At 50.2% G+C, this 15,152-nt stretch overlaps 1 protein-coding gene across 1 annotated transcript; it reads left to right on the top strand.

Annotated features, from left to right (window-relative positions):
• Positions 1–4,376: 4,376 nt before the first annotated feature.
• On the top strand, positions 4,377–15,152 carry S1PR2 (sphingosine-1-phosphate receptor 2). Its single transcript, XM_080930265.1, has 2 exons — positions 4,377–4,497; positions 12,912–15,152. Exon 2 carries the CDS (start codon positions 12,952–12,954, stop codon positions 14,008–14,010), a length of 1,059 nt encoding a protein of 352 aa, XP_080786391.1. The 5' UTR covers positions 4,377–4,497; positions 12,912–12,951; the 3' UTR covers positions 14,011–15,152.

Here is a 15,152-nt window from a genome sequence, read left to right as displayed (position 1 = left end):
GGATAGGACTCTTGATTGCTTCCCTCCCTTGGCAGTTTACATATCACCTTCCTGTACTGCGAAAAGCCAGTCCTTGGGAGGAAACTTCTAGACCAAGCCAGCTTGATTCCTTCATGGCCTGTGTCAGAAGTGTATGGTGCAATAGGGACTTACCTTCATGGTCTAGGCCTTCATCAAGGGACATGGCAATAGTCTGCATTGTTTTGGGGGTTTTGGACTCCCTAGACCAACAACTTGAAGGGGGTTTTCCACATCTGAGGCTGTTTTTTCGTGTGTGTTTTTTTAAAGTCTAGAGCTGTTCCTTCACTTAAACTATATACATAGGCACACACAGACATGTCCATGCACATACACACACACACACACACACTGGTAATTGTAAGAAAACATAAATAGTGTGATTCCCTATGTCTCTTCAAATATCTTTAGGAATGTTTATCTTCTTCCTCCTCCTTCTGTGTTGTCCTCCCTCCCCACCCCTGGGTAAATCTCCCCCAGTCCTGTTTTCTTAATTCCATTTCCTTATTGCTTGTTTAATTTTGTGATGCTATAGACAGAATTCAAGGCCTCTCATATCCAAAGTCAGCCTTAACTCAGCTCTTCCACTGTTAATTAACATAATCTTAACATAGCAAGACCCTGTCTAAAAAATACATAAAATGGATATTCAATTAAAAAAACTCATGTGAGTGTGCACTGGTATCCTCAGAGGTCAGAAGAGGTCACGGAGTTCCCTGGAACTAGAGTCACACGTGGCTACGATCTTCCTGGTATAGTAGTTCGGTCCTCTGCAAGTATTCTTAAGCACTAAGCCATCTTTTCAGTTTTAGGAGGCTCAATATGTTAAATGAAAATCTATGAACAGTGTTCCTAGGCTTGGTGGGTTGCTCAATGGTAGAGCACTGGCCTAGCATGTGCAAAAATTCTGGGTTCCATCTCCAGCACTATGAAAAGCTATTATTTAATGTTTGTAGCTAATCGTGATTGCTACAAATATTTTATAACTGTGTTTTATCTTTTATGGTTGCACAATTTTTTTGTCTTTGTAGTTAAACATTTTTTAATATTCATTTGCTTATTCATGGATGTGTGTATGACCACACGTGTGTATGACCACATGTGCACCGTTTCATAGTTGTGGAGGCGGGAGGAGGGTTTTCAGCAGCCAGCTCTCTCCTTCAACCACATGGGTCCTGGGGATGGAACTCAGGTTTGGTCACAAGCACCTTTACTCACTGGGCCATCTTGTCAGCCTGTGTGTGTAAAATCTGGAGTTAGTATACAGAGGTGACCTCAGCCTCAGGAGAAGTGACTTGTTCTCTCCTGGTTTCTGTCCCCAGCTTCCATAAGCAAGGTGACAAGTGAGGCAACTGTCTGTTGCATTTTTCCTCGCATGGGTTCACAGGCAAATGCGGAGGTATTTATACTGTCCGTATAAATACTCTGAGGAGAAACAACTCGGATTAGTTAACAGCTCGCTTTTCCCGATACAGTCCTCTGCCAGTTTCACTTCACTATTTGCCCTGTAGTCCACATGAGGATGGAAACTAGGGCCCTGCACATGCCAAGCACAGCTGTACTTTAGCTGCCTCCCAAGAAAACACATTTTATTGATTGTCTTGAAAGATTTGTGTTTTTTTTATTCTATGTGTTTGAATGCATGAGTGAGTGAGTGTGTGTGTGTGTGTGTGCAAGTATCCTTGCAAGCCAGAAGAGGGCATTGGATTCCTTGGAATTGGAGTTATAGGCAGTTGTGAGCTGCCTCATGAATGCTGGGAACTGAGTAAGTTCCTCTGCAAGAGCAGTCAGTGCTTTTAACAGCTAAGTTATCTCTCCAGCCCCACCCCCTCTTTGTCTCCCCCCCCCCCCACACACACACACACACTCTCTCTGTGAAGGTCAGAGGACAACTTGCTGGAATGGTTCTCTCCTTTTACCCCGTGGATCCTGGGACTAGAACTCTGGTTGTCAGGATTGGCAGAAAGTAAGGAAGCCCCTTCGTTCTAGTTTGGCCATTTAACTGGCCCTGCCCATTTTTTTTTTGAGACAGGTTTGTAGCTAGGATAACCTTGAGCTCCTGACTCTCCTCTCTACCTGCTGAGCACCGGGAGGACAGGTGGCCGAGTCCAGCCTCAGATACCTCTTTTTCCCACCAACATTTGGGAGTGGTTTCATTGTTTATCTGGATCCCAGGCTGCCCTCAGCCTTCAGTTCTTCGTTTAATTCGTTGCTGGAATATAACATGTATGTATTGGTCAGCTGAGCCAGCAACACAAAGGATTTCCACAATGCTGGCAGAGCTGCCTTCCCCCCATCCCAGTGCTAGCTCTCAGTTCCTCTTCCAGGAAGCTGAGTACTTTCTTTTTCCTGTGCCTTGTGGACTCTCCCCACTTAAACATTTACACAGACTCTCAGATCCATGGGGAGAGGAGTACCATGCTGTGCACTGATCTGCCGCCAGCCTTTTGTGTTTGAAGCATGGCGTGCCGGGATGGCCAGTGTGAGGACTCTGCTTCACTCAAACCTGCGGTACCTACTTATTTTATCTCCTTTAATCTTATTTTCCAGGCTGGGGACAGAATTCAGGGCTTTATGCATCATAGGCAGGTGTTCTACCCCTGAGCCACACCCTCAGCCCCTCAACTGGGGGATCCTGCTCCTTTGTTCTGTCATTTCCGGTGCCCTACGGGAAGGCTTAATCTATCTAGCAAGTCATAGGCCTAGAACTTGCTATGTAACAGAAGATGGCTTTGGATCCTCTGTCTCCACCCACTGAAGTTCAGGCTTGCAAACGATGACCTGCTTATTTATTTAACTTTTTGGGGTGCTGGAGACAGAACACAGGCCCTGTTCGTGAGAGGCAAATACTGTAACACGGAGCCACTTGTCCCCACAAATATCTCAATGTCAATATGAGGCGCAGTATTAAATGAATAAAGGAGAAACACTCTTTGCTCTTATGAAGCTTATGTTTGGGTGAACAGTTTACCCTTTTGTTTTGTGTGTTTAATTTTTTTATGTTTGTAATTACATGTAATTGTGGGTATGTGAGTACAGTACCCTTGAGGCTGAATCCCCTGGGGTTGGACTCAGAAGAGGTTGTCAGGTCTGTGAATGCTGGGAAGGTCTGACCTCTGCAAGAGCAGGAAGTGCTCTTGACCAGTTAAGCTACCTGTTTAGCACCTTGTAAAAACTCATTAATTTTAACTGTTTTATCTGTGTGTGTGCATGCACGTGGGTGTGTGCCGGTGCCATAGCAGCAGGTCTTGGAGGTCACAGGGCAACTTGCAGAAATTGATTCTGAATTTCCAGCAGGTGGGTCCCAGACACTTCCTTACCCACTGACAGCCAGCCTGTTATTTGTTTTTAATGCATTTATTGTTACGGTACATGCACTGGTATGTGAATGCAGGTGCCGCAATGCCAATATGTGGAGGTCAGAGGCCAACTTTGCTTCCAGGGACTGAGCTTCGTTTGGTCAGACTTTGAGGCACTTTCCCCTCCCTGCTGAGTGGAGCTAGACAGCTGACCTTCTGTTACTCTAATTTTGGAATTTTTTTCACTCCGAGTTGTTTGGAGGGAAGGAGCCAACAGGATCATGTGATCAAGACTGGCCTTGAACTCTAAAACAAACCTCTTGCTTCTACTTCACAAGGGCTGGGATTAGAGGCCCAAGCCACCATCCCATATTTTTTCGGTGTTAAGGATGAATGCTAGGCAAACATTCAACCACCTGAATCCACACTCCCACCTGTTGTTTTTCAGGAGAGGTCTGGGGCAGGCAATCCTGGCTAAGGCTACTAGGTACCTTGAACTCCTGATCTTCCTACCTCCCAATTGGCAGATGTATAGATGACAAGTATATGTGCCAGAACACCCAGTTGGATTTGGGGGTTCTTACCAAGTCAATGAACAGTTCTGTTTGAGGGGCTGGGCATTGTACAATGTGAGAATTTATTTCTTGTAGAAACACATAGTAGGTGCTTAATCCTGAATTGCTGAGTCCTCACATAGTAAGTAAGCGAGATTTCCTCCATTTCCAGGTTAGCCTGGAGCTAAGCCAAATGGAATAAACAGTTGTTTTAAGACTAGGCCACCTGGGTTAATAGAGCTGTGACGTCACGCGGCCGTGACATCATGCTATGGCAGTTCTCACGAGTGGGGGTTGGAAGGAGCAGGGCGGGAGTTTGTGTTGGGGGGGGTGCGGACAAAGGGGCCCTGCTCTTCCCCCGTGCGCGCCCTGGCTAACTAACTGGCGGGCCACATCTGGAATTCATTGCTAGTCGCCGCCGGAAAGAGGAGGAGAGGAGGGCGGGGCGAGCAGGGAGTTGGGGCCGGAGGCGGCGGCTCTGCCCGCCTCTCTCTTGTCCTGGGTCCCCAACTCCGGGACATAGACCGAGCACAGCCAACAGTCTCCAAAACCAGCCACTGGCTGACCCGGGGCGCAGACGCCAAGGCCACTCAGGCCAGGGCAGGGACCCCGGCCGGCCTAGCCAGGTGAGCGCGCGGGGCAAAGGGGAGGTTCCGATCTGGGCGGGCCGCGGTCCACTGAGACCCTGGGATCCCAACTTAGGGGCCCGGACCCGGGTCAGGCGCTCGAACGGGCGTTGCACGCGCTGCTCCAGGCTCTGCTGTACCGAGGGGACTGATCATCCACCATGCGCCCCTGACCACCACTCCAGGCAGCTCCCCACCTATTCAGTGGCGCACCCCCAGACTGAGCTCCCCGCCTTCCTTCGGGCAGGAAGTTGGCGCTGAAGAGAAAGGCGGAATCCGAGCGCTTTGGGCTGGCGACTTCGCAAGACTGGATGGGGGTTCTCAGGAAGCAGGGTTTGGGGCAGTGAGGTTGTTGAGAGTTGCAGCATCCCTTGTTTCTCTGGCTTGAGCTAGGATGAAAGGTGCTACTACGTACGAGCGGTGGACGCCTAGAGTTCATGGGCGGGGTCCCCGGCGAAGGCCATCGCCCCACCGCCAGTGAGACTAGTTTTTTGCCTCAGTTTCCCTTAGTTGCCCCTCTCCTTCAGTCTCCCTTTCGGGAGAACCACTTTGTTTCGGAGGAAAGGGACTTGAACTGCAAAGTCCAGGTGTTAACTCTTTTCCTCCTAGCCCAGGGATGGGGTGTAGGAGTGAAGGAAGGCACGCGTGGCGTGGAGTCCGCGTTGTCGCGGGCTACACAGCGTTGGGACCTCTCCCCCTTCTACAGCACGCGTTGACTCACCCGGGGAATTCCACCTCCCCACCCCCGTCTCTATCCTTGTTGTTAGATGCCCGGGGCGACACCCGCTGAGCCTACTGTCCCCTGTGGGGCAACGTGGGAGCATCACTGAGGGGGGAGGAAAGTAGTTGCTGTAGCTACTCTCTCCAGTATCCCAGGTATCTAGATGTGGGGGCCTTCTGGTGGGATGCAGAGTGTCGCCTCCCCCTATTGCCTTCTGCAGGGTAGGGACATCCTGCGCGCGTGTCGGGGTCTCGGGAGAGAGATGGCGCCGCCCCAGCGCGAGCGAGTGTGGATACCACGCATTCCTCGGCCTGATAAGGAGCCCGGAGAGTGCTGCCTGAGCCGGGCGGGTCTTTCTGTCGTCGCTATGGAGACGCGCCTGGCTTCAGTTTAGTAGTTGGGTAGGGGTGCTGCTAGGGGACTGAGATGTCCCCTTGCTTTGCATGCAAGCCCTCCAATTTTGGGCTCTTTCATTCATTAGCCTGCCTTCCTTGCACCAGGCAGGAGAAGCTGAGGGTGAACTTGGTAGCTGGCCTCACACGGTACTGTGGAAAACAAGATAATTTCCGATGATAAAGTAAGATGCTTTGATAGAAATTGGGGATGGGCAGTGCTGGGCAGATGCCTCATTTCTTTAATCCCAGTGCTCAGGAGAGTGAATTAAGGGAGTATCTTTGTGAATTCAAGGCCAGCCTGGTCTACATAATGAGTTTCTGGTCAGCCTGGGATACATAGTAAGACACTGTCCCAAAAACAAAACAAGAGAAGGTAGGTCCTGGAGGCCTAGACCGTGACAGCGAAATCCAAAGATAAGATAGTCTGCCGGAAAAAGTGTTTGTGTGTAGGTGGGGAGGGGGTCTGAAGGCCCTGAGGTCGAGATTCAAATGGGCCCTAAGGAACCATAGGAGAGTGTGGCCATGTGGAGTGAGGATACAGTTCTGAGTTTGGTCAGTTCTCCCCTGCAAGCTTGGTGGGCAGCCATGAAGGAGGGGTTACACCCACACAGCAACCAAAGGGGTGGAGGAGAGGTTCATGCAGGCTGAGCTTGGCCAGCTGCTTGGGAGGGACGGGTGAGCTCTGTAGACCTGGGAGGGAGTGGAGTGGAGCCACCAGGCCTTCCTTAGCCTTCCTCTCCACTAATCTTTAGCTAAGCAGTCATGTCTGGGTCTATCTCTCTTCCTTCACTCCAAACCCTTTCACTTGCTCCTCTTCCTCCCGTTATTTTCTGCAGCCCTGGAAACCCAGGGCTTTTAAATGATGCTGTGCCTCTAAGCTGCACCAAGTCCTCTTTCTTAATTTTAGGTATTTATAGACAGGGTTTCACTGTAACCCTGGCTGTCCTGAAACTCACTATATAGATCAAGCTGGTCTCAAATTCACAGACATCTGCATGCCTGTCTCCCAAGTCCTGAGATTAAAAGTATGCACCAACACACAGTGCTTTTTAATACATATACATCTTAAACTTACATTTATTTGTTTTGTGGACATGTATGTATGTGTGTGGGCATGTGTGTTTCATGGCATGAGTGTGCAGGTGAAAAAAAAAACTTTTAAGAGTCATTTCTTTCTCTCATTATGTGGGTAGTGGGGCCGGATCAAGTCTCCAAGCTTGGTGACAAGTACCTGTAGCCAACGAGCCATCTTGACATCTCCCAGCCCTCCCTGTGTTACCTAAGCTAACCTACAACTTATTATGTGGCCTAGGCTGGTCTTGAACTCTCACCTTCCTTCCTCAGCTTCCTGTGTAGTGGGGATTAAGGTATGAACCTGTGAAGCTCATTTTCAGTCCAGAGTCTCCAGTGGCAACCTCCCCTGCCTCTGAGAGGCAGTCTGGGCCACAGTGGTGGAGGTGGGACAGGAGCCAGGTCTTGGAGTCTGGACAAAGGGAGGAGGCCAGGCCTCTGTTCGCCTGTAGAGCGACTCTTCCTCCAAGGCTCCAACCCTTTGGGCTAGCTTCCTCTTTCTGGACGTCCTTAAACCACGTAATCTCCTGTCTTCGGTTAGAAAGGTTCTAGGAGAAAAAATGAGAATGGAGACAGAGACAATTTGGACAGAGTGTGTGTGTGTCTGTATGTGTGATGTGTATCTCTGTATGGTTTGTGTGTGTGTGTGTGTGTACAGTTTGTGTGTGTGGTATGTATGTGTGTCTGTATGTGTGATGTGTATCTCTGTATGGTGTGTGTATGGTTTGTGTGTGTGTGTGTGTGTGTGTGGTTTGTGTGTGTGGTATGTATGTGTGTCTGTATGTGGTGTGTGTCTGTATGTGTATATGTATGGTTTGTGTGTGTGTGTGTGTGTGGTTTGTGTGTGTGGTATGTATGTATGTCTGTATGTGTGATGTGTATCTCTGTATGGTGTGTGTATGGTTTGTGTGTGTGTGTGTGTGTGTGTGTGGTTTGTGTGTGTGGTATGTATGTGTGTCTGTATGTGGTGTGTGTCTGTATGTGTATATGTATGGTTTGTGTGTGTGTGTGTGGTTTGTGTGTGTGGTATGTATGTGTGTCTGTATGTGTATATGTATGGTTTGTGTGTGTGTGTGGTTTGTGTGTGTGGTATGTATGTGTGTCTGTATGTGTGATGTGTATCTCTGTATGGTGTGTGTATGGTTTGTGTGTGTGTGGTTTGTGTGTGTGGTATGTATGTGTGTCTGTATGTGTGATATGTCTCTGTATGTGGTGTGTGTGTGTGGTGTGTGTATGGTTTGTGTGTGTTGGGGGACCGGTGTACCCGTGTGGGCAAGCAGTCAGCCTCAGTATAAGCTGTCAGTATAGCTAGCATTCACTGTCTTTCTTCCCCGGGAAGACAGACTTTCTGGTCAGTCCCTGGGGTGCTCTGGCGGGGCTGGTCACATTTAATTCTGCAGGAAATGGCCGTAATTCTTTCTCTCCTACCCCACCAGACTGGAGAAGAAGTGGGAGTCTCAGAGGGGGGTGGGTAAGGGACACACCCTGGGCTTCTCAACCGCCAGGCTTGAAATTGGAGGGGGGGTGGGTTGATTCTCACTAATGAACCCCAAGAGGGGACCAGATGATCCAGGCAGCCTGGAGGCGTCTTAGGGAGGGTGACCCATCGGTCAGGCTATGGTTCAAACAGCCCCACAGGGACAATCACAGCTCCTGATGAGCAGAGTCCCAGCAGCTTCCAAAGGGGAAAGACTGTAGGATTCTTCATAGAGTGTCCCCCCACCCCCTGCGCATCTGGACCAATGGGATGCGGAGGATGCACGGAAATAAGCCAATCAGGCTCCTGGCTACTTCGGCTTGAAGACCTGGCTTGGTAAAGAGGCTGTGTGGCCTAGGCCAAGCTGGCCTGGGATCGGCTGCAACGAGCCGAGCCGAGGGCATTGGGGCGCCTGGGGCTCTGTCCAGGCAGAGGAAACAAGGAGCCTCTGTGTGAAGATCAGGGTGGGGCAGCTGTCCCCGAGGACACGTACAAGCTCTTCTCTGTTCCCAAAGTAGGACGAGTGTCCCCTCGTCCAGGGGGGTGGGCAGCAGCTGTCTCTGTAAACCCCCTCAAAGGCTAGGGTGTCTAACCAAGGGGATATCCGGGAAAGGAGACGGCTGGGCGACCCCGGAAGCCCCTCATGGTTCTCTGCACTCACTAGGAACCGGCTCAACCAGCCAGCTTCTGGAACTGTGCTCTTTCTGGGAAACACGTGGCGCTCGTCAGGCCTCTTTCCAAGCCCAGGCTGGGGAGACTTCTTAACATGTGGCCCCTCCCTGTGACCAAGAACTCTCCTACACTGCTCCAGCCCCTCTGAGATTCCCCCTACCCCACTCTAGGTGGCCATGGTGTGTTCAGCATCTCATGTTCTCTGCCCACACAGATCCCTCCCTTCACATCCCTTCCCCAGGCTCAGCTCAGTTTTCCTTTCGAAGGAGGGGTGGGTGACTCAGACTTCTCGTGAAAACAAATTTCTAACCTCTCTCCCTGCCTCTCCGTACAGACTGCTCCAGGGGGCCCCTCACAGCTCAGTACACCCCTCCTCCCGGCCCCTCTACACAGGGGCCCCTTCACAGCTCTATCCCATCCTCCCAGCCAGGACCTCCCAGACCAGGACACTAGTTACCCTCCTCATTCTCTCCAGTTGTTCACTCCATTCCCACCCCCAGACTTCCCCACACCGGATGTTTCAGAGGCTCCGCCATGTTTGTTCCAGGGGGCTTGACACATCTGGATTGCATCCTGGTGTTGGAGGGGGTGCCAGCGCCCTTCCCACCCTCCCCAGGGACCCAGTGTCCTTGGGTAGAGTGAAATGGTGGGGATGGAAACCAGCTGTTAGAGGGTGTTTTTTTTTTTTTTTTTTTTTTTTCTCTTGCTAAGTCAGCATCTTTTCCCAGAAGCTGGAGTGGATGGAGGTAGCCCAAAGCTTGTGTGTGTTGAGAAAGTGAGCACTGAAGACATTAGCTGATACTGAAATGTTGAGTATTTCCTCTGCATGTGCATGTGTGTGTGTGTGCCAGAGCACAAGTTCGCCCTACTGCTTCTCAGGTGCTATGAGACGGTGTCTCTCGATGGTCTGGAACCGTCCAAGATTAGATTGAAAGACCAGTGGCCTGGGAGCCTCCTGTCTGCTTGCCCAGTGCTGGGGCCACAGATCTGAGCCCTCACCGTTGGCTTTGTTTGTTTGGTTTTTTGAGATGGATTCTGTATAGCCTTGGATGTCCTGGAATTAGCTCTGTAGACCAGGCTGGCCTCGAACTCAGAGGTCAGCTCTGCTTCCTCCGTGCTGGGATCAAAGGGTTGGACTACTCCCACCCAGCTCATTCTCAGCCTTTTTCTGTAAGTGCTAGAGGCTAGGCTTAGGTCTTTTTTTTTTTTTTTTTTTTGAGATTTATTTATTTTATTTATATGAGTACACTGTCACTGTCTTCAGACCCATCAGAAGAGGGCATCGGATCCCATTACAGATGGGTGTGAGCCACCATGTGGTTGCTGGGAATTGAACTCAGGACCTCTGGATGAGCAGTCAGTGCTCTTAACCGCTGAGCCACGGGTACTATATTTACAAGGAAAGCATCCCAACTACTGGCCTATCTCTTCAGGCCCTGCATATATCCTTTTCCTTTTCTTTTTACACTTTTTCCCATTGAGCTTCTAGGGAGATCCACCTGTCTCAGCCTTTCACATGCTGCCGTTATTGGCCTTATTAATGTGGGGATCAAACTCAGGCCCTCACATAGAGAAGGCAAGTGCTCTACCCACTGAGATGTCTCTCAGGTTCTTGTGCAGCCCTACCTTTCTCCTGGTCCTTCCTTCTTCCCTTTTAAAAGTTTATTATGTTTATTATTATGGAGGAGGGGAGGCGTGATGTGTATGTGATTGTGGACACACCCTTGCCACTGGTACCCAAAGTGGAGATCAGAGGACAATTCCAGAGAGTCAGTCCTCCTCTTCTCCCATAGCTTTGGGGACTCTAACTCATGGTGTCAGGCTTGCTCAGCACATACGCTTACCCATTTAACCCTCTCTCATGCCCTTTCCATCCGTCTTTTTCTGCTCCCTCACTCTTGTCCAGGCTGGTCATGGACTCCTGGGGTCCTGTGATTACAGGTACACAGCAGGTTTCACATATCTTTGAAAAAGACTTTTTTTTTTCATCCCTTATGGAGATATCTTTTTGGTACCCATTATACAGATGGGTATGTTGAGGCTAAGAGGCTGAGCCCTCAATAGCTCACTCTCTGAGTGTCAGCGTTGGAGTGAGAACAGATGAACTCTGCCATGCCGCCAAGGTCTATGTTTTTCAGGATAGTACAGATCTAGGAAGCTTGGACCTTAGGGCCGTCCTGGTGTCTCCCCAAGTCCTTATCTTTGGGGTGTGCCCATGGCCTCAAGGCTTAGTCCCAGCCTGGAATCAGGGCAGTGGGTGGTAATGACCAGGGTTTGGTGCTTGTGGTAATAAGAAGCCTGCTGACCCAGGTCAGCAGACAGCATGAAGCCTGAGGCCCCTGTGTGGAGAACAGAACTACAAGTTGTCCAAGCCCTGCCCGAGGCTGGCTCGATGAGAAAGCAGGTAGGTCTCTAGAAGTCCGGAGAATCTTCTACGTTTTCCTTTGTTCTTGAGACATATTTTGCTATGCAGCTTAGGCTGTTTGGAATGTGTAGCAATCCTGCCTCTGCCTCCGGAGGCCACCACTATGCCTGACTATTTTGTTTGTTTGTTGTTTTTGAAACAAGGTTCTTCTGTGTAGCCTGGCTGTCCTGGAAGTTACTTGGTAGACCAGTCAGACCTCAAACTCAGAGATGCCCCTGCCTCAGCCTCCCAAGTGCTGGGATTAAAGGCGTGTGCCACCACCCACCAGCTATGCCTAACTTTTTTTTTTTAAGATTTATTTATTTTATTTATGTGAGTTCACTGTAGCTGTCCTCAGACACACCAGAAGAGGGCATCAGATCCCATTACAGATGGTTGTGAGCCACCATGTGGTTGTTGGGAGTTGAACTGAAGACCTCTGAAAGAGCAGTCAGTGCTCTTAACCAATGAGCCACTTCTCCAGCCCTATGCCTAACTTCTTTTTAAAAAAAAATAAGTTTTTATTTCTTTAAATAAAAAATTGTATCATTTCCCCTCTTCTCATTTCTGTCTCCAACCCTTCCCTTGCAACCCCCTGTTCTCTTCTCTCTCAACCTTATGGCTTCCATTTCTCTCCTTCTCTATTTATTCCTAAATATATAAATAAACTCTGTTCAGCTCATACAATGTTTACTGTTGGTGGTGGTTTTGGTTTTTTAATTTTAATTTTTGTTTGTTTTTATGTGGCAGGCTGGCCTCAGACTCACATAGACCTGCCTGCCTCTGCCTTCTCACTGCTGAGCTTGAAGGCACATTTTGTGTAGCCCAGGCTATCTTCCCCAATTTGCTTTATTATAGCCAAGATGACTATGACCTCAGTCCTCCTGCTTCTGTTTCCTAAGATATGAACTACCAAAAAAAAAAAAAAAAAAAAAATATGAACTACCATGTCATGTGTGTGCCCTGCTGTGGTTGGAACCCTGGGTTTCTTGTATATTAGGCAGGGGCTCTCCCAAGTGAGTTACAGGCCTAGCACTCTATTTTTTTTTTTTTTTTTTCCCTGAGACAGAAACTCACTATGTAGACCTCACAAGGTTTAACACACCTTTGATCCCAATACTTGGGAGGCAGCGGCAGGTAGAACAGTGAGAGTTCCAGGCTGTCCGGGTCTACCCAGTGAGATTCTGTCTTACAACCAAGTAAAACATCAAAAGACAACGACAAAAACAGACGGTTGCTCAGAGCTTACCGGCTGCGTACCCTATCACTTGGTAGCTTGGTGACCTTGAAAAGCTGAACTGACTTCTCTAAGCATTCTGTCACATTGGAGGAACAGAGATGAGTGTGGCTTCCCTGGGGTTACTCACTGAGAACTTGGAGCTAGACCCTGAAGCTCTGCAGTCCATGTTCAGAGTCCCTGCAAAAGCCACAACCGTGGGGGCTGGCAAGATGGCTCAGTGGTTAAGAGCGTTGACTGCTCTTCCAGAGATCCTGGGTTCAAATCCCAGCAACCACATGGTGGCTCACAACCATCTGTAATGGGATTGGATGCCCTCTGTCTGAATACAGTGTACTTATATATAATAAAATAATTCTTAAAACAACAACAACAACAAAAAAAAAAAGCCACAGCGGTGACCTGATGTTCCTTTTCTGTCCCTCTCTCCTCTGCAGTGCTCAGCCCCATGGCCCCGGCCGGCCACTGAGCCCCACCATGGGGAGCTTATACTCCGAGTACCTCAATCCTGAGAAGGTTCTGGAACACTACAATTACACCAAGGAGACGCTGGACATGCAGGAGACGCCCTCCCGCAAGGTAGCCTCGGCCTTCATCATCATCCTGTGCTGTGCCATCGTGGTGGAGAACCTTCTGGTGCTAATCGCAGTGGCCAGGAACAGCAAGTTCCACTCAGCAATGTACCTGTTCCTCGGCAACCTGGCAGCCTCCGACCTGCTGGCAGGTGTGGCCTTCGTGGCCAACACTCTGCTCTCGGGGCCCGTCACTCTGTCCTTAACTCCCTTGCAGTGGTTTGCCCGAGAGGGCTCCGCCTTCATCACGCTCTCCGCCTCGGTCTTCAGCCTCCTGGCCATCGCCATCGAGAGACAAGTGGCCATCGCCAAGGTCAAGCTCTACGGCAGTGACAAAAGCTGTCGGATGCTGATGCTCATTGGGGCCTCGTGGCTCATATCGCTGATCCTGGGCGGCTTGCCCATCCTGGGCTGGAATTGTCTGGACCAGCTGGAGGCCTGCTCCACTGTGCTCCCCCTCTACGCTAAGCACTATGTGCTCTGCGTGGTCACCATCTTCTCGGTCATTTTACTGGCGATCGTGGCACTGTATGTCCGAATTTACTTCGTAGTCCGCTCCAGCCATGCGGACGTTGCTGGTCCCCAGACGCTGGCCCTGCTCAAGACTGTCACCATTGTCCTGGGTGTTTTCATCCTCTGCTGGTTGCCGGCTTTTAGCATCCTTCTCTTAGACTCTACCTGTCCCGTCCGAGCCTGTCCTGTCCTCTACAAAGCCCATTATTTCTTTGCCTTTGCCACCCTCAACTCACTGCTCAATCCGGTCATCTATACGTGGCGGAGCCGGGACCTTCGGAGGGAGGTGCTGAGGCCCCTGCTGTGCTGGCGGCGGGGGAAGGGAGTGACTGGACACAGAGGTGGGAACCCTGGTCACCGCCTCCTGCCCCTCCGCAGCTCCAGCTCCCTGGAGAGAGGCTTGCATTTGCCTACATCACCCACATTTCTGGAGGGTAACACAGTGGTCTGAGGGGAAATGTGAACTGATATTTAACCAAGCCACAGAGAGTTCTGTGGGGAGAGACCAGGTGACCTCATGATGTCCCTCAGCGCCACAGGTCTGGAGGAACTGACCACAGCTCATAGGTCAGGTGGCCAGCAGAGGCACTGACTAATCAGATTGTAGTACCGTGACTGTGGTGATCATTAAGGGTCTAGGGTGACAGCAGGCTGGAGCTTAGGGCTAGACCTTGCCACCTGGTACAAAGGGTGTCAGCATTCTATCTGTCCTATCTTCCAGCCCCCTGGTTCCCTTCCTGCCTCTCTGCAGAGCCCTGACTGACTAGAACTCGCTCTGCAGGCCAGGCTGACCTGGAACTCACAGAGATCTATCTGCCTGTGTTCTGAGTGCTGGGATTTGAAAACTGTACCACCACCCCCCAGCTCCTGCCACCTTCCACAGAGGATCTCAGGCCACTTCTTGAGGAAACGCTGTCCCCAGCGGACCCAAGGCTGCTTCCCTGTCTATCTGAGGTCTAAATCCCCACAGCTTCCCCAATTTCATCTGCTGCTTCCCTTTCATGTTCGGGGAAAGGAAGCCACTGTGGGGGCAGGGAGGCCTCTGGGATCCCAGTCTTTTATTTTCAGATCTCATTGGCCACTTGCTTTATTGGGGAGCAGAGAGGAATCGGTTGAGGCAGTGTGGGCAGATATTGAGGAGACTTTGGGCTTCCTGGTGAGAAAACTCTAGGGGAGGTATTGATCATTCCTGGAACCCTTATTCCCACACCCAGGCTCCCTTCCCAGGAGCTCTTCACACCTTCATCCTATCCTAGGTACCAGGTCCCCAAAGGCAGGGCAGCCTTGAGCTGGATGTAGCTGCTTGCAATTTGTCTTTTTTTTTTTTTTTATTGTGACAGGGTCTCATGTAGCCCAGGCTAGCCTCCAACTCACTATTTGGCCAAGGCTGGCTTTGGAGTTCTGATCCTTCGGCCTCCGCTCCTGGAGTGCTGGTCTCATAGGAGTGCACCACCACCACCAATACCAGTCTTGAAAATTACCATGAATGACATAGTTCACAAAGCCGTGGGTGACCAAGGACATTCCTGAGTACTCTTATGGCTGGCTTCTTCCCTTGAAGGACTTTGCTAAATCCTGTGGAGAAAGAGAGAA

The sequence above is a fragment of the Micromys minutus genome (genome assembly GCF_963924665.1).
Source record: "Micromys minutus genome assembly, chromosome: 16".
In the NCBI taxonomy this organism is placed as follows: Eukaryota; Metazoa; Chordata; class Mammalia; order Rodentia; family Muridae; genus Micromys; species Micromys minutus.
Note: the sequence above shows the minus strand (reverse complement) of the source record. Positions and strands in the feature narration are given on the sequence as shown.